The sequence below is a fragment of the Rhinolophus sinicus genome, chromosome 2, assembly GCF_057876585.1.
Source record: "Rhinolophus sinicus isolate RSI-liver-muscle chromosome 2, RSI-T2T, whole genome shotgun sequence".
Taxonomy (NCBI): Eukaryota; Metazoa; Chordata; class Mammalia; order Chiroptera; family Rhinolophidae; genus Rhinolophus; species Rhinolophus sinicus.
The window spans coordinates 8,315,709-8,336,910 of record NC_142502.1 but is presented as its reverse complement, the minus strand read 5'-3'; the positions used below and the strand labels follow the sequence as shown (position 1 = coordinate 8,336,910).

Here is a 21,202-nt window from a genome sequence, read left to right as displayed (position 1 = left end):
AACCCCCAAGGAGAAGCTAGGCTGAATAGAATATTGTCTGTAACTAAACAGCCACAATGGGAACCTTCTAGCTCCGGAAGCCGAACTCTTTTAGGAGTGTCACGTGACCCTCATCACCTAAGCACAGCTTGGCACAAGGAGAGCGATGCCTTGTTGAAATTTTAGACAGGAAACCTGTGACCAAGAGCTGAGTAGCTCATCAGAAAGTGCTAATTCTTTTGCCAGTTTTTAAAGAATTCTAAATAATATGTGTGGGCAGAAAGCCTCTGCCACTGTCACCCCGTTATTAGTCTCTACAGTGACAGCTTCGTGAATGTCAGAAAGGGAAAAACCTCAGGAAATGGTTGTCCTTTTAGGAAAGGGTGTGCGTGGGTGTGGGTGTAGGTGCGTAGATGGGGGTGTGTTTTAGGGTTTGGGAGGAACTCACCTTTCCCATCCTGTCTCATAGCCACGGATTGCTAGCCCCCATCCATGTCGTTAGAATTCCCTCCCCTCCCTGCCGATACCAAGCCTGAAGCGTGCCCTTCCTCCTGAGCTGAGCAGGGCCGTGCCTGTGGCATCTGCACACATTTGGGGACCACAGGTGTAGAGAGGAACACTCGCTCTGTATTCATAATCCTCTTCTGTGACTTTCGGAAAGTGTTTAAGTCCCCTTGCCTGAGGCCCCTGATTACGGTGTCACGGCAGTTTGGCCGGGTTCACAGTGAGTGGGTAGAGGTCAGTAAAGCGTGGTGGGAAGGGGCGGTCAGGCTGAAGGTCAGGAGCAACGCTGAGGGGCTCGGATTTCCCAGGGGCTGCCTGCGGCCCTGGACGCCCGCCTGTCCTCAGCTCGCCTGTCCTCGGCCGCTTGCTCCTCTGGCCTCAAGCTTGTTTAGCTCACACGCCTACTGGCCAGTTATCCCCTCCCTTGTCTGCTGGGTGACAGCCCTAGGGAGGCGGTCTGCACTTTACTCTGTACTTCTGTTACCTGCGCTCTCCTGTGCGTTACAAGCTGGCATTTTAATGCAAGCCGCAGTCTGCATTGAAATCACCTGCCCAGTCTAACATAAGTAACTGGCAGTTTCCTGTTCCTTAAAATGTATTGATTACCTATGAAGCCTTCTGTGCTGTGCAGGAAAACCGGGTGGCATGGAGCGTGGGGCAGGAGATAGAGCAGGTGTGGGGGGAGCGAGACATGGAACAGAAAGAGGGGCGGAGGTGGTCCGGAGTCAGGGCTGCTCTGTGAGGTGTTCTTGTGAGTGCAGAGCTTCCGAGTGGGGGCCGTGGAAAAGATGCTGCCAGCCTCCCATGGGGAAGCTGCCGGCAGTCAGGGGTCAGGAGTGATGACGGAGTTGGTGGCGGTCCCCCGCTCGCTGTGTGGCTTGGTGCCTGAGGACGTGATGAGACAGCCTCGGACGGTCTGGGGAGTTCTCAGGGCCTCCAGCCTTGTACTGCTGTTGGATCTTTGGAGCAAAAACAGGTTTGTGCGTTTCCCGTAGCCACTAAGAAGCCACCGCATGTGCACGTCCTCTGTTCCAGGGACGTGGCGATCGACACGGTGAAGACGGGCATGGGAGGAAAGACGGGCAACAAAGGCGCCGTGGGCATCCGCTTCCAGTTCCACAGCAGCAGCTTCTGCTTCGTGTGCAGCCACCTGACGGCCGGGCAGTGCCAGGTGAAGGAGAGGAATGAGGACTACAGGGAGATCACCCAGAAGCTGAGTTTCCCCATGGTGAGGAGCCTGCGCGGGTGGGTGGCGCCCAGCGGTGGGGCGGCTGGCAGTGGTGTGGGCGCCGGCCTCCCTCGCCACTCCAGCCCCACACGTGGGGTTCTGCGCTGCTAATATGGGCAGGCCGTGCGACCAGAGGAGGTTTCCTGCCCTTGGGGGCTCAGCACTGGGGAGAGATGGGCTGCTGTCGCAGAGCCAAGCCCAGGGCAGCCAGTCCTGCAGGATTCTAGCCCCCATCTGTAGGTTTCCTCAGCATCCTTCGTCCCCTACATTTTCTTACGTGCATTTTCTGATTTTCTATTTAAGCATGTGGAATGGAAAAAGAAAACCAATGTGTCCATGCTTTGTCCGAGTTGATGAAGAGTATTTGAATCCTAATAGTGTAAGACTCGGTTTTCTTGAGAGTCACAGTCTTGGCACATACATTCTGTTGTGGCTCAGCTAAGAAGGCCCATTTTCAAAACCAGTGAATTCTTGCCTGAGGAGCCCTGGAGCCGCCCCACTGGTGGCCGTCGCCAATAACATGCGTCATGCTGCCGTCTAGTGGTGATTCCGAGGTTTTCATTTTGAAGCCCGCCGCTTCTCCTTTTAAATTCAGACTTCAGTGTTCTCCTTCCTGTGCAAACCTACGGCCCGCATTCCAGGTGCAGTGGCCCATCACCCAGCGGCGAGGACAGGCTGTAGCTGTTCTTGCCACTTGTTCTGCCAGTGTCTGAGACATGGTGGGCTGGGGCCTGAGCTCTTCATGTGAGGCCAGGTCACTTAAAACTGACATCCCATTTACTAGGCTGCACAGCACGCGAGGCAAAAATCCCTTCATTTTCATTAATAAGTGCTGTAGACCTTGTAGTTTTTATTTCTTGTATTAAAGAAGAAACAAATAAATGAGTGGGGAAATTTGCGATTTGTAGTTTTCCAGACTATGGGGGACATGATGCGTGTTTTCTATGTAGTTCTTAAAAAGTCCAACGCTTTCCACTTAAAAAGTGCTATTTGAAGTAGTAAACTTGGGACGCATTCAAAATAATTAAAGGGCGTATAATATAGCTCCTTTTTTCAATGGAAATATTGAGGGTACCTATAAATTAATACTCTACACCTTCACTGTCCAGTAGAGTGGCCACCAGCCACACATAGCTATGTAAATTGAAATGTATTAAATAAAACGAAAACTCCCCTGGTTGCACTGGCCACATTTCAAGTGCTCAGTGGCTGGTGGCTCCTGTTTTGGACACAGAGGATGGAGAGAGTTGTACTGGACAGCACGGCTGTACACACTCATTTTATTTGCTTGTGAGAATTTTAATCTTCTGTCCAGATTATTGTTGTGGGTTGGGGGCCATGGGAATGCCACATGGCATAAGAGAACAGAAACAGATTCTGGAGCAGAGGTCAGATCTTGTCTTTATCATGTCCTAGAAGTATAACCTGCACGTTTTTCTGAACTTGTCCATTTTTAATCTAAAAGAGAGCCAGCCGTGTATTATGCTTCATAGGGCTGCTGTGAGGACAGTGTGTCCCCAGAGCAGAGCCCAGCCCCTGCAGACACTCCCAGGGCTATTGGGCCACCCCGGGGCTCAGAATCACTGCACAAGATTTAGAGGCAAGGGGAGCGAGACTGTGATGGAGGATCACAGGATGACAATATATGAAGTCAATGGAATTTTGCAGCGCTGTACGTTCTGAGCATTTCCACTTGTTTCCTAAAACCTCATCCTCGTGACGCTGAATGTCTGGGCACTTCTTAGAATGTAGACATAACGACGGCAAGAGCACAGCCTGGCCATGGAGGTTTGATTGGAAGAGTAAACACTGCCATTCGTGCTGCCCCGGTTAGACTTGGCACTTTCTCTAAAACCACTGAAAAACACTGTCATTTAAAATAAAAAAGTAAGCCATGTGAAAGCTCCTTAGTAGGTTTATGGGATAAGTGAAAAATGAGACACTCTAGTAGGAGACTTTTTTAAGTAACATGTTAAGAAAAATGTGTCTGCCCACCATCTGCATGATGAGCTTTTCTCCCCTCTCCCACTTCCCTTGCGCGACGGGCCAGCGTGACGACGATTTTCTTTACAACGTAGGGAAGAAACATTTTTTCTCATGACTACGTGTTCTGGTGCGGCGATTTAAACTACCGCATCGATCTCACTTACGAAGAAGTTTTCTATTTTGTTAAACGCCAAGACTGGAAGAAACTCCTGGAATTTGATCAGCTGCAGCTGCAGAAATCCAGTGGAAAAGTAAGTTGTGCTTTTAAAATAGTTTTTCGCAGCTGCTCCAATGGGGAGTAACATCTGCTAAATGTATCTGCTGTGTTCGGCAAATTAAGTTGCACGAGTGGATTTAACACTGACTCAGACGTGGTAGAAAACATGTGCAGCCTAGGAAGGTAGAGAAACGTGAGTGTCCGTCCCCACACACTTCCTGTTCCTCGTCAAACGGGCTGCATTCGGGGTCTGTGTGTCCTCTCATGGCCAGAGGGGTCATTGTTGTGTGAGGGGACGTTGGTGATCAGGTACGCCAGCTGCAGGAGCCAATGACAGTGGAAGTCTCTCTGCTGACACCACGGCCTGTGCTCTGTGGTTCGAGGTGGGGCTGCTGTCCCCTACTCACCAGACAGTACATGGCTGCATTCAGTTGGGGTCTCAACTGTTTCAGACAGCTCCGTGGCGGCCTCGGAGCACTCCGCCGTGTGAGGAGGGCACTTGCTGATGTCCCCAAGCCCACCCCACCTCACACTCATGCACAAGCCTTGTAGGGACTGTCACGTACTTCAGACACACTAAGCCACTGGGTGACACATCAGACTCTGCTCCAAACACTTTATTTTCGTCATATCACTGTTTCTCATTGGTGAACACACTAACAACTATAACAATATCTAATCTACTTTACACACCAACTTGTAAATATGTAGATTCTGTGACTTAGGAATAGAGCCCTCTACAGTGTGCCTTTTTGTTTTTTGCATAAAGTAGAGAGAGTCTAAGAGAACTCAGGTGGTCTTGTGACTTCTTTTTCTCCCAATAGATTTTTAAAGACTTTCATGAAGGCAGCATTAATTTTGGACCCACCTACAAATATGATGTTGGCTCTGCTGCCTATGACACGAGTGACAAATGCCGCACCCCTGCCTGGACAGACAGGGTCCTGTGGTGGAGGAAGAAGCACCCTTCTGATAGGACAGGTGCGTGAGACATGCGCTTTCAGAGCTGAGGAGAGCAGGTGACCAGCGCCAGAGAGGGAAGGTCCCATTTATCCAGCCCGGTGCTCTCCGCTCTAAAGACAACACGTTCTTGATAACCCACAACTGTGCAAAACGCACAACTTTGGAAGTTGTGCTTTGGGGACGCTCCTCCCTCTGCCCTGTCTAGAGCCTGATCTGCACACGGACATGCTTCTGCTCCCCCCACCCGTGCCTCACGGCTGTCCCCTCACACCGCCCCATCTGCCTTCTGTTCTGGGCGGGGCACGGGGACAGAGCCAGGGGTCTTCCCCTCCACTGTTCCTGCCCTCAACACGCATGCACGTTAACACGCATGCACGTTATGCATCCCCTTCTGTTGGACCAAACTCTTATCTGCTTAGACCCCCATTCCAAGTGGAACATGTGTGAGGCACGGGGACGGTAAGAGTTGGTTATCGATTAGCTGCCAAGCCTGTCTTGAATGATGATTGATGCCCAGCCAGGAAGTGCTGCTGACTTAGAAGTAGGACCGCTACTAACTGGTACATCAACAGCTAAACCTTTCTGGTGATGTGTGTGCTGAGATGGCAAAGCCAGGAAATCACATCTGTACATTGAAAAGATACATTTACGTTCAGATCCGTTTGTGGACATTGCATGGCCCTGGGGCACCGAGTCAGGGATGCCTGCGTCTCCTCCTGTGCAGAAGTCTGCAGCTCTCCTGTGTCCCTATGCCCCTGGGGCGGAAACCCCACAGCAGCGATTTCTGTGCGCCCCCCTACCCCGCATGTGCCCGCTGGAGAGGGTGCAGGTGGCGCTGGTCTTGCTGTTTTGGACAATCCACATGGGGGGCGTTTTCACCCTCGGCCCCAAGGCCACCGTGGCATGGTTGCAAGCCCAAAGGGTTAGCCTGAATGAGTCTGAGGCCTGAGTGGCCCGTAACCTGGGTCCCTTTGCAGAAGCTCCACCGTCCGCATTCATGTATGTTGATACAATTTTGTGTTGTCTGTGGGTCTCTTGATTGGAATCCTGTGAGTAGCTGAAGAACTCAACCTTCTAGACAACGACCTGGATGTTGGCACCAAAGTCAGACACACCTGGTCGCCTGGGATCCTCAAATATTACGGCCGGGCAGAGCTGCAGGCCTCTGATCACAGGTATGGCCCTCGCTGCCACGGGCACATGGCCCTCCACTGGGGAAGCCAGGCCTGCTGCTCCCCACAGCGGACGACGCGCTGTCCCCGGCGGAGTGTGTGTGTGCGTGTGTGTGTGTGTGTGTGTGTGTGTGGGCGCGTGTGCGCAATGCAGCAAAGAACAAAGAATAGGATGACCAGTAGCTGTGTACTCACCACCAAGGATTAATCAACTTTAGCGTTTGATCATTGCTCTGCACCTTAAGTGACATTACTTAGGAAAATTTCAGACACAACCTGCAGTATTTTGTGTCATTTAAATTTTCATAAAATGACATCGAGCAACTTGCCTTTTTGCTGTTTAATATTTTTGAGACACAGTCACATCACTGTTGTGCACATGGCCCCTTCATTTGTAACTGCTGTCCAGGGTTCCACCAAATAAACCCCTGGAGGTTACCCACTCACCTATCGCTGAATGTGCGTTCCTAATATGATGACAAACACCGTAGGGTTTCAGCGTTTTTAAATGCACTGAGCTGTTGGGCTGGCCTTGTTTGTCACACGTTAAGGATGGAACACTGGAAACGGGTCTGTCACCCGGCATGCACTAGGACCGGCCACAGGGAGACGGGTCTTGTAGAATGTCTTTGAAAGGGCGACGGATGGCATTTGAGAGTGTAGACAGGAAGAATTTGATCTTCCCGTGTCTGCTACCAAAACCAGCATGTCAGTTTCAACTTACACAAGGAAAGAAATTAAGAAAGAGAGTTGGTGGTGACCAGTTAGTGCGTCAGCCAGTAGACCTAAATCTTTCCATACTTCTAAGTTCTTTAGAAACCTCTGGTTGCAAGTACATACCTAGAAATGAGCCTTGGGAAATCTTCAGCTGTATGACCTTCAGGTTTGCTGGTTTAGTGAGTGTATTTAGAAGCATTCATTTCACCACTGTTTACTGGGGGTTTTATGTGCTAAGCCCTGTTCCTGGCACTGAGGTTAAGCAGTGAACAAAACAGAGGAGATTGTGCTCTCCTGGAATTTTCTAGTGCGGACAGACAGACAGTAAACAAATGTAGGTTCTGTGAAAGAAAAATGTGGGGGCCAGGGTCAGGCAAGGGGTTGGTGCTATTCTATACCCAGTGTTTGGGGAAGGCCTCTCTGATAAGGTGACCTTGGAGCCGAGACCGGAAGGAGTGAGAGTGTGAGCCATGTGGGTATTAGGGGGAGAGCATTCCAGGTGGGGAGCGTGGCAGTGAACATCCAGGGCTCGGAGAATAGTGAGGGGAAGCGTCAGAAGGAGGTGAGGTGAGGTGAGCAGGCTGGATAGAAGCTTGTGGGCCATGAAGAGGAGCTGGGTTTTACTCTGCGCTGAGGAGTGGTGTTATCTGACTAGCTTCAGACAGACTCTGGTCGGGCCAGGGAGGAAGCCAACGTAGCGAGCACGGGAAGAAACGCTGCCGCCTCTGGCCAGGGTGGGTCACCTTGGGGAGCAGCGGTTGGGTTCTGGATAGATGTAGAGAATGGAGCCAACAATGGCTGATGGATGGGCTGCAGGGCACGGGGGACAGGAGTTGAGGGTGACTCCTGAGTTTGGGGCCTGAGCCACTGGAAGAGTGGAGTCGCATTTACTCGTCTGGGAAGACGGAGGTGCACATTGGGACATAATGGTTTGAGATGCACCACATTTATTGGTTTTTCTAATTACAAAAGCAGGACGTTTTAGTGATTGACAACTAGGAAAAAATATACATCACCAAACTAGCAAATCATCCATAGTCCCACCCTCTGAGATAGTGTCCGTAACGGCTTGTGAGGCGTCTTTCCACTACACTGTCCATGAGTGTTAGACGATTCTACACCAGAAGTTAACCTGTGTGGAGTGTGTGTCGTGTGCACACATACTTAGAGATGTAAACTGTATGTGAGAAAATTAGGATGATGGTATGTGAACTGTTAGCATTTGCTTTTTTACTTACTACTTTTTTTAAAACTACACTTGTCATTTTGAGGTGAGACCCCATACATCTGTAGTACAAGGTCACAGCCAGGAATGTGGACACTGAGATAGTCAAGACAAGCACACTCCCACCGCCACAAGGGCCCTTGCCTGTTTCTAGCCCTGCTTGCCTCCCTGGCCCCCACTGCTCCCCAACTGCTGTCCACCACTGATCTGTACTCCCTTTGCATAATTGTGTCATTTCAAGAATGTTGCATAAATGGAATCCGAATGGGGGCATTGGCTTTTTTCACTCAGCAGAATTCTCTGGGACGCAGCCCGTGTTGCACGTGTCAGTCGTCTGTTCTGTCTTGTTGCTGAGTGAACAGAGCTGCCCACTCCCACTTCCTCAGAGATGCTTCCCTTCTCGCTAATGAGTGGGGCTCTCTGAAAAGGTTTTCTGCTAAAAGAAGTTTGGAAAAACACACAGTGCATATCCCTGTGTCAGATTTTTCTCAACCTTTTTTCTTGCTTCTAGATGCAAAACAAGCTAACGAGAATAATATAAATTGGGGAGGGGGTACTGATATTTTCACCCATACCTCTTAATTTTTACAGCATTCCCTACTTTTAAAGGTTGCAACCATGTTACATACTATTTTGTGTTATGCTTTGTTTCCACTTAATAATATAATGTAAATGTCTTCAATGTTCTATGATCTTCATAACAAAGGATTTTTTAAATCTTTTGTAGAGTAAACCCATCCCTATATCACAATTACAATAATGATGGCATCGTTTCCTGCTGATCTGTTGTCCTGTGTATGTCAAGTAGATTTCTACAGCGTTCTTAATGAGCACATACCGTGTTATCACATGGCTGCATTGTAACTTTCCTATTATGGAAATTAGATGGTTTCCCCTTTTCCCCCTTCTCACCAGCAGTGCTGTAATGATCGGCTTTGTGCATAAACCTTGGTCTGAATCTCGGGTCAATTCCTTAGAACAGAGGCCTATCATTGAGCTTGGTAGGTCAGAAGAGATGAGTATTTTTGGATTCTTAGCACACATTACCACATAACCCTCCGAAAAGCTTGACCCCCGAGCAGAGGTCGAGAAAGCCCACTTCTCTGCATCCTCAGCCATCCTGGGAGGTTCTGGATAGATGGTGATTACCATGTAAAAAGTCTTTGCTGATGGCTGGTATTGTTTTCTCGCAACTCATCCTTAGATAAAAATGCCGAGGTGATACTAAGATTGGGGGGAAATGAAGACCTCAGCCAGAGGACACGCCAGGGAGGCTGCCGGTGCCCCTGCTGGCGCCACGTCAGAGGCTGCTGACGTTTACTGTTTATAGCAGAGCTCTGGGGACCCAGGCGGGGGCTGTGTGGCTTCTTGTCCCCGCTTAACTGCTGCCCGTCTCTCCTCGTGTCTAACACAGACCTGTGCTGGCGGTCATGGAGGTGGAAGTACAAGAAGTTGACGTGGGTGCTCGAGAGAGGGTGTTCCAGGAAGTGTCCTCTTTCCAGGGACCCCTGGACGCCACCGTCGTGGTCAACCTTCAGTCGCCAACCTTAGAAGAGAAAAACGAGTTCCCTGAGGATGTGCGCACCGAACTCATGCACACCTTGGGGAATTACGGGACAATTGTCCTTGTCAGGTGACTAGTGCCCCAGCTGGCGTGGCTTTTGGTGTGGGTGGCCGCAAGGACCCGTGGCAGCTGCTGAGTCTCTCTTGGGGTTGACTTGACGTATTTCCTTTATTCCAGGATCAACCAAGGGCAGATGCTGGTGACTTTTGCAGATAGTCACTCAGCTCTCAGCGTCCTGGATGTGGACGGTATGAAGGTGAGTCACGCTTGGTCGCTGTGGAGCGGGGGCTCCTTAATCGCCATGGGTTTTTTTGTTGTTGTTTTGGTTTTTCATTAAAGTTTATTGGGGTGACGATGGTTAGTAAAGCTAATAGGTTTCAAGTGTACAATTTTGTTATACATCACATTGTGTGTTCATCACCCAGAGTCAATTCTTCTTCTATCACCATGTATTTGATCCCCCTTACCCTCATCTACCACCCCCCACCCCCTTACCCTCTGGTAACCACTAAACTATTGTCTGTGTCTATGAGTTTTTGTTTCTTTATTTGTTTGTCTTGTTTCCATGGTTTTCTTTCACGGGGTCCTATTGCCCCCTCTCCTCACCCGTGTGTTTAGGTAAGGGTGCCACTTGAGGGCAGGAGCTAGGGCTCTTCATTCTGGTATCTAATTCTAGTATGTCTGTTGAGGTGTCTCATGTCCAACCCTGGCCACTTGCAGAATTTAGGAGAGAGAGCAAGTTGAGTACAGTTCCCACTGAGTTACGGGGTCTGTCTTTGCTCACACCTCCATGTGGGAAAGTGTTGTGATCTCTCTTTAGAGTATATAGTTTGCAGAATGCAGCTCACAGGTAGTTACCATGTTGATAATATCCTGATATTCTGTTCACGTGGAGTGCAAAGCTGGAGATGATAGTTCAACTTTTATTTAGAGCAAATGTGAGCCTGCCTGAGGTCTGGACGCTCCATTTTCCTTGGCAAATCAGAAGATTGGCCTGGCTCCCGATGCATGAGTTTGAGCAAGAAACACTTGGGGACCAAAGGGGGTTTTCTGGCTCCTGCATTTGTTCTCAGATGGCCACACTCCCTCACAGGTGAAAGGCAGAGCAGTGAAGATCCGACCGAAGACCAAGGACTGGCTGAAAGGTTGGCAAGAGGAGATCATTGGAAAGCGGGATAGCATGGCTTCCATGTCGCCCACGGCCAATTCGTGTTTGTTGGAGGAGAACTTTGACTTCACGAGCTTGGACTATGAGTCAGAAGGTGAGTATCGCTGCAGGGCCTCCTTAGTCGGTATGGCGAGGCGGGCAGGCAAGCAGTTCTCCCAGCGGCGGGTGTGAGATGGTCGGGAGCCCTTCGAGGACCCGGCCTCATAAAGGTGACGGGCGGTGCTTGAAGCGCAGGCATTCCATTCCACACGATGAGTGGGCGCTATTCACATGTGGGGTGATGCAGGACATGGAGATGTCTAAAATGACAGTGAAAATGGTGGTTCTGAGAATGTCGCTGCAGCGGGCTTGGTCCCCATCCCAGGCATGAATGAAATTCGGGTCCCGCCCTTGCTGACACATGGGTACCCGTGGGCTGCTGGCAGCTGTGTCTCTGATGTCCTGACACCAACCTCAGGCTTTGATGTTGAAACAGACCCACTGGTGAAAGGCTATGCCACCTCACCCTAACGTTTGCTGTGACTCACTTCCTTCCTCAAGGGGATATTCTCGAAGATGACGAAGACTATTTGGATGAGCTAAGTCAGCCTGTGGTCTCAGACAGTGAACTGGGGGGAGACGACCTTTCAGATACCCCCAGCTCCACAGCTGCGGCACCTCCCAGCAGGTCACCTGTGCTAACCAAGAAGAAGCAGCACCCGACCTACAAAGGTAGTAGCTTGGACCTTCCTTTTCTAAGTAGCCTCCAGTACTGAGTTCTCTGTCTCTCTCTGCACCCGTTGAGTGCTGCCATCCCATGAGAGGCTAAAACAATAAGTCATGGCAAGTGGTGGACACTGGGCTCCAGGAAGGTATCCGTTACCACCACACTGAGTTTCTCTAGCAATTTGTATGATTTTTGCAACTGCAACATCGCAGATTCACGATAATTCCTGTTTCTTGTGTGTGTTCAGATGGCTACAGCTCTGAACTGGTTCTACATTTGTGATTTTTTTTATTTTCCTCCAAAACTTTTCTGATTTCAATCCCATAAGAGACATACTCAATGTCTATGTCCTGAGTTGCTCGTGTGTTGTTACCTGCTTATAAAATTATATTATACAGTAATAATTTTATACGTTATATAATTATATGTATATAATTAACAACATTATACATTAGCATCATTATATCATTGTAGACTTAAGAGGGGCTGAAAGTCGTATGGATTGAACAGCATGTCCCTAGGTTATACAGAATAGTGATTCTTGAGTAACTCTTAGAACTCAGCAGTGGTACCTGGGCTGGAAACTAGGGCTGTAGACGCAGGAACTACACCAGACTCCTGTGCAGTTCCATCCAGTCGTGAATGGCCTTCTGGCAGTTGGTCATTGTGTCATGTGTTGGAGGAGAGCTATAGCCAGCAGGTACAGGACCTTTGGAGCTGGGGCTGAAAACAGAGAACAGGGGTGAAAGTGAATTAAAATGTTTCCCAGGAATGTACGTTGCCAGGAGAGGTGCAAAGACCCTCAAACCCCTTTGACTGTATAGCAGCCCCAAAGCTCATCAGTAGCCTGGCCGATTGACCCATCAGGAGCCTTTGAATTTACAGGTTGCTAAACCCCATCATATAGGTGTGGATTTGTCAGGTGGGCTGGGCCCTGGGAGTCTGGCACATGTGGAGCTCCCCAGGTGACTGAGACGCACAGCCAGCTTTGGGGACTGCTGCCCCATGCAGGCCCAGCAGCCTTCGTCTGCGTGTCGAGGGTTCTGTGCACTGCACATGCAGAGGGCTCCTGCTGGAGTGGGACTGGCTGTGTGGATGTGCTCTTTAGACAAGGGGGGCCCTTTTCTCCAGGGGCGGCCATTGCTCAGGCAGACGGAGAGCAGGTGCCTCTTTGAAAGAAAAATAGAGCAGCGGGCTGCCTGGCCACCTGGGGGGCATCGAGGAGCTGTATTCCCCCTACGGGGTTCAGGCATTTCCCTTAGAAGGAGAACCCGCTTCCCCTAGAGCAACCTCATGTCTTGGGGCGGAGGAGCTGTGGATTGAAGGGATGGGGTGTCTGAGCCAAAACGAAATGAACCAGGCTGTGTTGTCGTGTGGGAGAGAAGAAAGACTCACATATTCATGACTTTCTATGTAATAAATGTACAGGTAATCAGACAGAAGCAGTCCCCTCCTCATGCGCTCTTACCGGAGAAGGACGTGACAGGACAGGTGAGGGTGGCGGACACTTGTGACGTAGCTGGCACTGGGCTCCAGGGTTTGGGACTTGATGAGTTCTCAGGGACATCCATACCAGGAGCTTGCCGCTGGGCGGCAGAATAGTCTCAGCTTCCAAAACAGTTGTCCCGTTTTTAGACAGAGGACAGGAAAATGAGGGGCTCTGGCTTTCAGCTGTCTGCTCTGTGTGGATGTCTTGCCGATTGTTTCAGAAGGAAACTCGCCCACACTTTCAATTGGGTTAGTGTCTCGTATCTGGACAAGAAAACTTGGCCAGGGTTCACTGAATGTTCTGAGCAGGCACGGAGTGTCCTCCGTCCCTCCCTCCCGTGCCAGCAGAAAGGGGGACAGTTCTGCTGTCCTGCAGGAGCTCCTCCTGCCACAGGTGGCTCTGCACACCTGAGCCTGACCCGACTCACCTCATTCACGTCCCGCCGTGTCCTCCAGATGACGCCGACGTGGTGGAGTTAAAGCAGGAGCTGCAAGCGCTTGGGGACTTCCATCACCGTTCTCCAAGCAGGTCTCTGTCGGTTCCCAATAGGCCTCGGCCACCGCACCCACCGCAGAGACCCCCCCCTCCAAGTAAGACTTTGCTGCTTTGGGCTCACACGCCTGCTGGGAATAATTGCACATTTCCTGCTACTGAACCAATGGCTCTAAATCACCTGCTGCCTCGCCTTCGAGTCCCCACCGTGCTTTTGGCCTCCTTGGGCTCCTTTTTATCTTAAATTCGCGACGTGTCTGATATCAGAGGTACAGCTGTTTCTCGTGGCAAATTAAGTGATCCCTTTATAAAGTTGTTGGTCCTTCTGTAGCTGTGGTTTGCTTTAAGCTGCTTTCTTTTCGACATCTTAGAAAATGGAAAATTGGGTGCCAGCCAAGGCAGGCAAGGCACTTTTTCAAAGCTCCTTCCTCGCCTACCTCACAGCATCTCTCGGAATCTTCTCTCTTTGCTCTCTACCGAGTGAGCCCAGGTGGCCTGACGTGCAAGGCGACCCACACCTGGTCTAACCAGGCGTCTTCTGGCCTGGGAGCCCAGGCCTGCCCGCCCCTGGCATTCCTGGAACCTGAGGACAAGCTCTTCCCAGCCGGGCTCTCATAGGAGAGTGCTTTCTATTCCTGGCTCCTCTAAAACCAATGCTTTGCCCATCAGTCTTGCTTTGATAGCCTGACAATAAAGTTGTGACTTGCTTCTGAGCAGTTTCTAGTTGCCTCTGCTGTTCACTTCTCCCCCACAATCCCCAAAATGTGACAATTAGGCAGAGAGATTTTCCAAACGATTTACTTTCAGGATCAGGTTTATCTTGGCTCACATCACGACAGTCATCGATGGCAAGGATTATTTTAAGCATATTTTTTTTTACTTTTCTGAGTTGATACTCAGAAAATAAAATATAAATAAAAAATGTTAAGTGGTGTGTCATATATTATGGTGGAAAAATTACAAATGTAGATAAATATAAAGAAGAATAAAATTTTTTATTTCACTTGACTACCTAGAGATGAGAGCTGTTCATCAAAAAACTTGCAGCCTTTCTCCAATTATATAGATCTATATCTACAGGGAATTTATATTTATTTTTTTTATTCTTTTTTACAAAATTGGTATCCATTTTGTTTGGTCATTTGTGTTTAATGTCTGTATCATTAAATATTCTAGAACGTGATTTGTTGATAGCTGCAAGTATAATTTAACATAGATTATTCTCCTGCTTCAGGGTATTTTTTAGATTTTGGCAACAACTCATTTAAAAAATTTGGTCCTAGTAACAGGAGTGGGTTTTAAACCACTTAAAAATGAATGGACTTTGATATCAGATTTGAAACTCCCAGGATGTTAGATTAAAATTTACATTCAGGGGTGGCCGGTTAGCTCAGTTGGTTAGAGCGTGCTGCTGACAACGCCAAGGCTGCCGGTTCCATCCCTGCCTGGGCCACTCACTGTGAGCTGTGCCCTCCTTGGGAAAAAAAAAAAAATTGCATTCAAATCCTGCTTCTCCAGAGAACCTACTTTAAGGCACAAGCAGTTAGAGAATCTGAAACATTCAGTTGTGCCTCTGTGAATGTCCTAACGACGTCAGGCCTCTAGCCCTCCTTGCTCTCAGCTGGCTGGGAACTTGCCTCGCAGCAGCCAGTGACATCACTCAGACTGAGACTCCACCCTTGTTGGTTTTTGCAGCTGGTTTGATGGTGAAAAAGTCAGCCTCGGATGTGTCCATCTCCTCTGGGACCCACGGGCAGTACTCAGTCTTGCAGACAGCAAAGCTTCTGCCAGGAGCCCCTCAGGAAGCGGTGAGTTCTGTATTCAGCTCAAAGCAAAACGGACGGCATTTCCAACCTGAGGGGTTGGCCCCGTGGTTCATCCTCAGCCCCTGAGATCACGCAGGATCACCTCTTTTCAGTGACTTTCTATCTCTTTAACCCTCCACCTGTCCACCAGGTCATCCCCGAACCCCATAACTTAGTCCTTTCTGGGCTTTGAAATGATCAAGCAGGGTATTAGAGAGAGATCACGTTTGATGCAAAATCCAAGTGTCCCTACATGGTGCGATTATTGGTTTCCAGACATACCTGCTTCTCTCGTCCAATGCCTGGCTTTGACCTTGGTGTGTACAGCAATGCTTGGTAGAAGGGAAAACAAATTCAGATCAGTTTTCTTGAAAAATGGTGATCATTCTGGTACAAAGTCAGCTGAGAGAAGAGGCTGAAAAGAGAGCTGATGGGCCTCAATAATGCAGTCGGGATCCTAGTAATAGTAACAGTCACTGGGGCTTTGGAGGTGAAGAGTTCCGGAGGATGGCAGTGAGCTGCTAAAGGCGGTAGGTGAGGGGGGAGGGAGGAGAAGTCGGGGTGCTGGGTGGAAGCTGAAGCCTCCTGGAAGGGTGCGGAGAGCTGGGCCAGAGGCTCATGCGTTCACGGCAGGAGAAGGGGGTTGACTAGATGTCCGAGGTTTACAGGACCAAGGCGGGTCATCAAAGTCGACCAGAGGTTTGGGTGAAGAGAGGCAGAAAGGCAAAGAGGCAGAAGCATATGTCTGGAAGGTGTTTTAATAACAGCTGGGCCCTGGGCTTTCTGGCTGTGGCGTGGTTATTGAAATAAAGTTAGAGGATGGTTTGTCCACACTGCAAAATCCTGTAGCCACCCAGTTCGGGAGATGAAGCTCGTCAGCTTTAAATAGTATTGCGTTCCTCTTCTTGGTGTGCAGGTGCTCCCGGGAGAAAAGGAGGCGTGAGGGATGCGGGTTAGGTAGGAGTTTGCGTTTCGATCACCGCCTGGCGGAGCTCTGTAAGGCTCACATACAGGGCGGCGGGCAGTGAGCCTACCTTGTTAACACACTCCTCTTCCTCATTCTGTCCTCAAGCCCAAAGCTAGGACCGGGATAAGTAAACCTTACAATGTCAAGCAGATCAAAACTACCAACGCTCAGGAGGCAGAAGCAGCCATCCGATGTCTCCTGGAAGCCGGAGGAGGTAGGCGCTCCCTGGGCTCTCTCCCTGGAAGAGAAAAACCATTTCCTTTCATCTCCCTACTAAAAGGGGCCTAGAAGAGAAAATAACTTTTTTTTTCCTGAATGTAGTATATTAAATGAAAGTACCCTGTAGCAACATCTTTAAAATTCCACCACTGAGATTTATTGTCCATTTAAAATTATATATTTAAAATTCAGTAAGTATATAAAAATAATCCCAGGATTATTAAACAGCACTTAAGGGAGACACTGAATTAAACAGAAATGAAGTTTAGAAAAGGTAAATGCTCCAGGCACTAACTCTTTGTGCTGCAGAAAGAGTTAGGTACACGTCCCCGTGTGAGGCACAGAATCTACTTTTTAAATCACCAGCAACTGCAGATTCTTTACTGTCAGGCAGAGAAGGATGTCTTCTCTGCCACACTGCCCGTTAATTTTTATTACTGTTACTTCGCTTAACCCACATTAATCATACTTTACCTTGGAGTCTCCCTATACACTCAAAACCACTGGTGATTAACATTTTTGTTTTTTGTTTTTATTTTGGAGAGGGGAGATTATGCCAGCTAAATAGTTATACTCATATGTAATTACAATCGCCTGATTTGTTTTTAGTCAGGATATTTAACTTATTTGGAATTTTCAAATCACATTTAAGAGGATACAAAACACTATTGTAGGATAACACTGTTGCAAGTGGTTTCTTCTTTATTTGAAAGTATTTTTTATTTAAAAAAAATAACTGCAATTGTATGTAACAACTCAAATAATCATCAACTGATGAATGGATAAAATGTGGTGAAACCATATAACGGAATATTAATTCAGCCATAAAAAAGAATGAAGTACTAACCCATGCTATATCATAGGTGAATCTTGAAAATAGTATGCTAAGTGAAAGAAGCAAAACACAAAAGGCCATATAAATATGAAATATCAAGAATAGGCAAATCTACAGAAAGTTGTAGTGGTTTCTAAGAGCTGGAGAGAGAAGGGAACGGGAGTGACTGCTGTGGGTATGTATGGGCTTTCTATTGGCGGTGGCGAAGTGGTTCTGGAATTAGTGGTGATGATTGCAGAACCTTGTGAATACACTAAAAACCACGAACTGTATTCTTTAAAAGGGTATATTTTATGGTATGTGAATTGTTTTGCAATTTTTAAAAAAAATTCACTCACATGGAATATAAAACTAAAAGCAACAAATGAAGAAACAAACAAAGAAACAAAAACTCATAGACACAGACAACAGTTTAGTGGTTACCAAAGGGCGGCGGCGGGGGCGGGGGGGGGTAGAAGAGGGAAAAGGGGGTCAAACATATGGTGATAGAAGGAGAACTGACTCTGGGTGTTGAACACACAATGCAATATATACATGATGTATTATAGAAACTTGAAACCTATATAATTTTACTAACCAATGTCACCCCGATAAATTTAACATAAAGGAATAAAACAAGAAAGAAAAATATTCTGTAGATGATGTGGAAGTTAGGAGAGACTTGAGGTCTGAAATCACCTGGGGTCGCAACTTAACCTTTCCTTGCTTATGGGCCCTGCTGAGAAAGTGAGGGGTTTTGGATCATGTCCCCTGAGAAACACACCTGCACATGAAACTTCGCATGTGATGTCAGGGCCCACGAGTCCCCCATCAGGACCATCCACGGACCCAGCTCACCATCCCTGTTAAGAAAGTGAGCATGAGAAACGGGTTAAAACTAGCTGGTTGGGCCTGACAACCCTCAAAATTGTCTTTTAGAAAAACGGAAATACATTGCATTAGTAAATTACTCTGAGTGTGGACTGCCTAAAGGTTACACTGTGCGGTGAGCTGTCCCATGCTCTTCAGCCGTGCATTGGTGTGTTGCAGGCGCCCCAGGGGAAGCCCTGAATGCCACCGACCTCAGGGACCAAGAGTCCTCCAAACCAGAGCCCATGGCAGGGGGGGCCCCGCTCCTGCCACGCCGGCCCGCACCCAGGGTCCCTGCCATCAAGAAGCCAACCTTGAGGAGGACCGGAAAGGTAAGAACTGATCGCATCAGCCTCTTACTCCTGAGTTACTCAGACGTCTTGTTCGATAAGACTCCCATCTCTGTTGAGTCTGTCTCTACATATTCATGAGTCTCTGACTCAGCCCCATCCTTGAGGAAAATGCCTGGCACATGCTTTCTCCTTCGTAGCCCTGCCACCTCCGGGCTCTAGCTGAGCAGACAAAGCAGGAACTTCTCAGCACCACAGGAACGGCTTGGAGGTGTCACACACGTCCTACATGTCCTAGTTGAGTCCCCATGTCAAACCACAGCCGGACGCCGGATCCTGGCTGTTCCAGTATTTCCCGTGTGTGTGTGGTCTGTGTCATGTGCACATGGTTTCCCGTGGACAGGTTTTATTTGCATTAGAAGAACAACAACCGGTTCCTAGATGAACGGTGTGGACCTCAGGTGCTGGACGTTCGACAGCTTTTCTTGCCACTTTTCTTGCAGATTGTGTTTTGCTCTCGCTCCCAAGCTTCTCCACCTTGCTTACTGCTTCAAAGACATGAGTTTGTCAGGACAGTCGCAGCCCAAAGCCTGGCGCCTCTAGAGCCATCTGGATCTTCTGTTTGATCAGTGTTCTAGTAGCGGGACACTCGGTAACCCCTTGCTGGTCATTACAGATGGCCACTGCTTTTCCCTCTGTGCAAGTGTGAGCCGTGGCTCGGTGCCGCCCGCCTTCTTACAGAGCTCGCTTTGGCTCGTTGCACCTGTCATTGTCCTATGCCTGCTTGCAAATCAGACCTCTTTCCTTCTTGCCCCTGTGTTCGCTGTGTCTTTTCTCTAAAAAGCCAGAGGCAAAACCAGATCCGTGTTCCCAGCCTGCTGCACAGGAGCGGCAGTCAGAGGCTGCTGGAGAAGGGACTGTGTTTGCTGTTTGCTTCCTAAAGAACCAAAGGAAATACTGAAAGGCGGATCCTTAAACTGGATCCACCGCTCCCGGACCCAAGCTCACTTGCTTTGTGATAGTTTTTAATCAGAACCAAGGAAGGGAAATGTCTGTGAAACTTTCCGTTCCTCTATATTTAAGTATCAAAGATTCAAGGAGCAAGTATATCCTTTAGTCCTTCCATTAGCTTAGTGCCGGAACATGAGTGGCTAAAGCCTCACGTGGACTGTGTGAATTATCAAAGCTGCGGTCTCAAAGACAGAGTTTCGGGGAGGTTTGCTCTTAAGGGAGAGCATCACCCCATTTCCTGAGGCAACAAAGGAAAACCTGTCTCAGATTATTCTGTGGCCCTGGCTGTAAAGTTTCCACTCATATTTCATTGAACCTGCTGGGACTACTTGATAAACGTGTGTGTTTCTCTTTCGTACTTCGTCACGTTTCTGTAACCCAGACATTCTCAAATTCTCGAATTTGCTAGAATGTCCGCTTAGCGCCATCTCTGCTCCCGTGCTGACATGGTCTGAGTGCTCTCTGATTCCCAACTCCCCCGGTGCTGGCTTCTTATTTACACTCTGTGTCATGCCTTTTCTCAGCCCACATCACCAGAAGAACAATTTGGGCAACAGCCTTTCCATTTTACAATGGAGCCCCTGGAGACGAGCCTTGAAACCCCGCCTCTAATGACAGTCCGTCCTGTTCCCAAACCACGAACCCTTCAGCCCGGGAAAGGCGCGGAGAGGAGGCCCAGCGTGGGAAAGCCAGCGCCAGACCACGCCCCCGCCACGGCCACCACGCCCCCTCTGGAGGCGCCGCCTCCTGTGCCCCAGGTCCCGCCCAGGAGGAAGAAGTCCGCCCCTGCCGCCTTCCACCTGCAGGTTCTGCAGACCAGCAGCCAGTTCCGCCAAAGCCTCACCTGCGGCAGCAGCGACTGTCCCCCAGCACACCAGCCTGATGGGGGCGCACTGTTTCCACAACCGGCTTTCCTTAGCGCGTCGTCAGCTGCGAGCCCCGAGACTGATGGCCCCAAGGAGACCAAACCAGAGGCCGCCTCCCTTCTGGGCGATTATCAGGATCCCTTCTGGAACCTTCTCCACCATCCTAACCTGTTGAATAATGCTTGGTGTTCCAAGAGCTCTGACCCCCTGGACTCGGGGCCTCGGAACCTCAGAAGGGCACACACCGCCCCCCTGCAAGTCAGTGGCTCCGCTGCCCAGGAGCCACCACCGGCGCACAGACAGAAAGACTTCGGTCACTGGGTAGCGATCGGTGACCAGGAGCAGAGGACGGTGCTGCAGGCGTTTGACCCGCTGGCGAAAACATGAGTGGGAAAGCGACAGCCGCTCTCGAGCAGAACGCGTGCCTTCTTCCCTGAGGCGGCGCTTTACAGGGAAAAGCCCGGTGGCCTCAACCAAAAAAGAGACGTCTGTGTAAAGGCACAGAAAAAACATTTGTACTTGTGTCTCTGTGTACTTGACAAAGGTGGTGTCTCCTAGTCAATAAGATGATTCTTCAGCCACCGAAATGTGTTTTCTTCCAGGCTTGTGCATTTTGAGCTTCCCCTCATGGGTGTGGGACACCTCCCATTAGACTCAGTGTGTGGCTTTTGGGGACGAGAATTAGCTGATAATGCCTAAGGAGTTCTGTCCTGTAGAATTTTAAATCATCGTTCAGTTTATGTGTGTACGTGGTATTTTTTTAAATTTTGTTATTTTACCGATTTGGAATAATTTTTTGGTGAACCACCTGGAGGTTGATGCATTAAGTAAGGATTGCACCAAAAGGTGGTTGGGACCAGTAAGAGCCGTACCTGGCCCCCTGACACCAGGTTAAAAGCTCAGAGTTGGAAGCAGCAAATAGGTCAACGAAACGACTAGGCTGTCCCTTC

General features: G+C 49.1%; 1 protein-coding gene across 5 annotated transcripts in view; it reads left to right on the top strand.

Annotated features, from left to right (window-relative positions):
- Positions 1-20,773, top strand: part of SYNJ2 (synaptojanin 2) — a 92,631-nt gene extending 71,858 nt beyond the window's left edge. For 3 of the 5 annotated variants that reach the window (XM_019749347.3, XM_074333750.2, XM_019749342.3), the window contains 13 exons: positions 1,519-1,711; positions 3,790-3,948; positions 4,739-4,895; positions 5,935-6,052; positions 9,406-9,624; positions 9,733-9,811; positions 10,649-10,817; positions 11,264-11,434; positions 13,374-13,508; positions 15,106-15,218; positions 16,288-16,396; positions 18,266-18,417; positions 19,911-20,773. In XM_019749347.3, coding sequence (XP_019604906.3) covers positions 1,519-1,711; positions 3,790-3,948; positions 4,739-4,895; positions 5,935-6,052; positions 9,406-9,624; positions 9,733-9,811; positions 10,649-10,817; positions 11,264-11,434; positions 13,374-13,508; positions 15,106-15,218; positions 16,288-16,396; positions 18,266-18,417; positions 19,911-20,639 — 2,503 coding nt within the window. In that variant the 3' untranslated portion in view covers positions 20,640-20,773. Of the gene's footprint in view, positions 1-1,518; positions 1,712-3,789; positions 3,949-4,738; positions 4,896-5,934; positions 6,053-9,405; positions 9,625-9,732; positions 9,812-10,648; positions 10,818-11,263; positions 11,435-13,373; positions 13,509-15,105; positions 15,219-16,287; positions 16,397-18,265; positions 18,418-18,878; positions 19,028-19,910 lie in introns of all 5 variants that reach the window. The other 2 variants (XM_019749359.3, XM_019749353.3) reach the window with 2 other exon arrangements.
- The last annotated feature ends 429 nt before the right edge of the window (positions 20,774-21,202 follow it).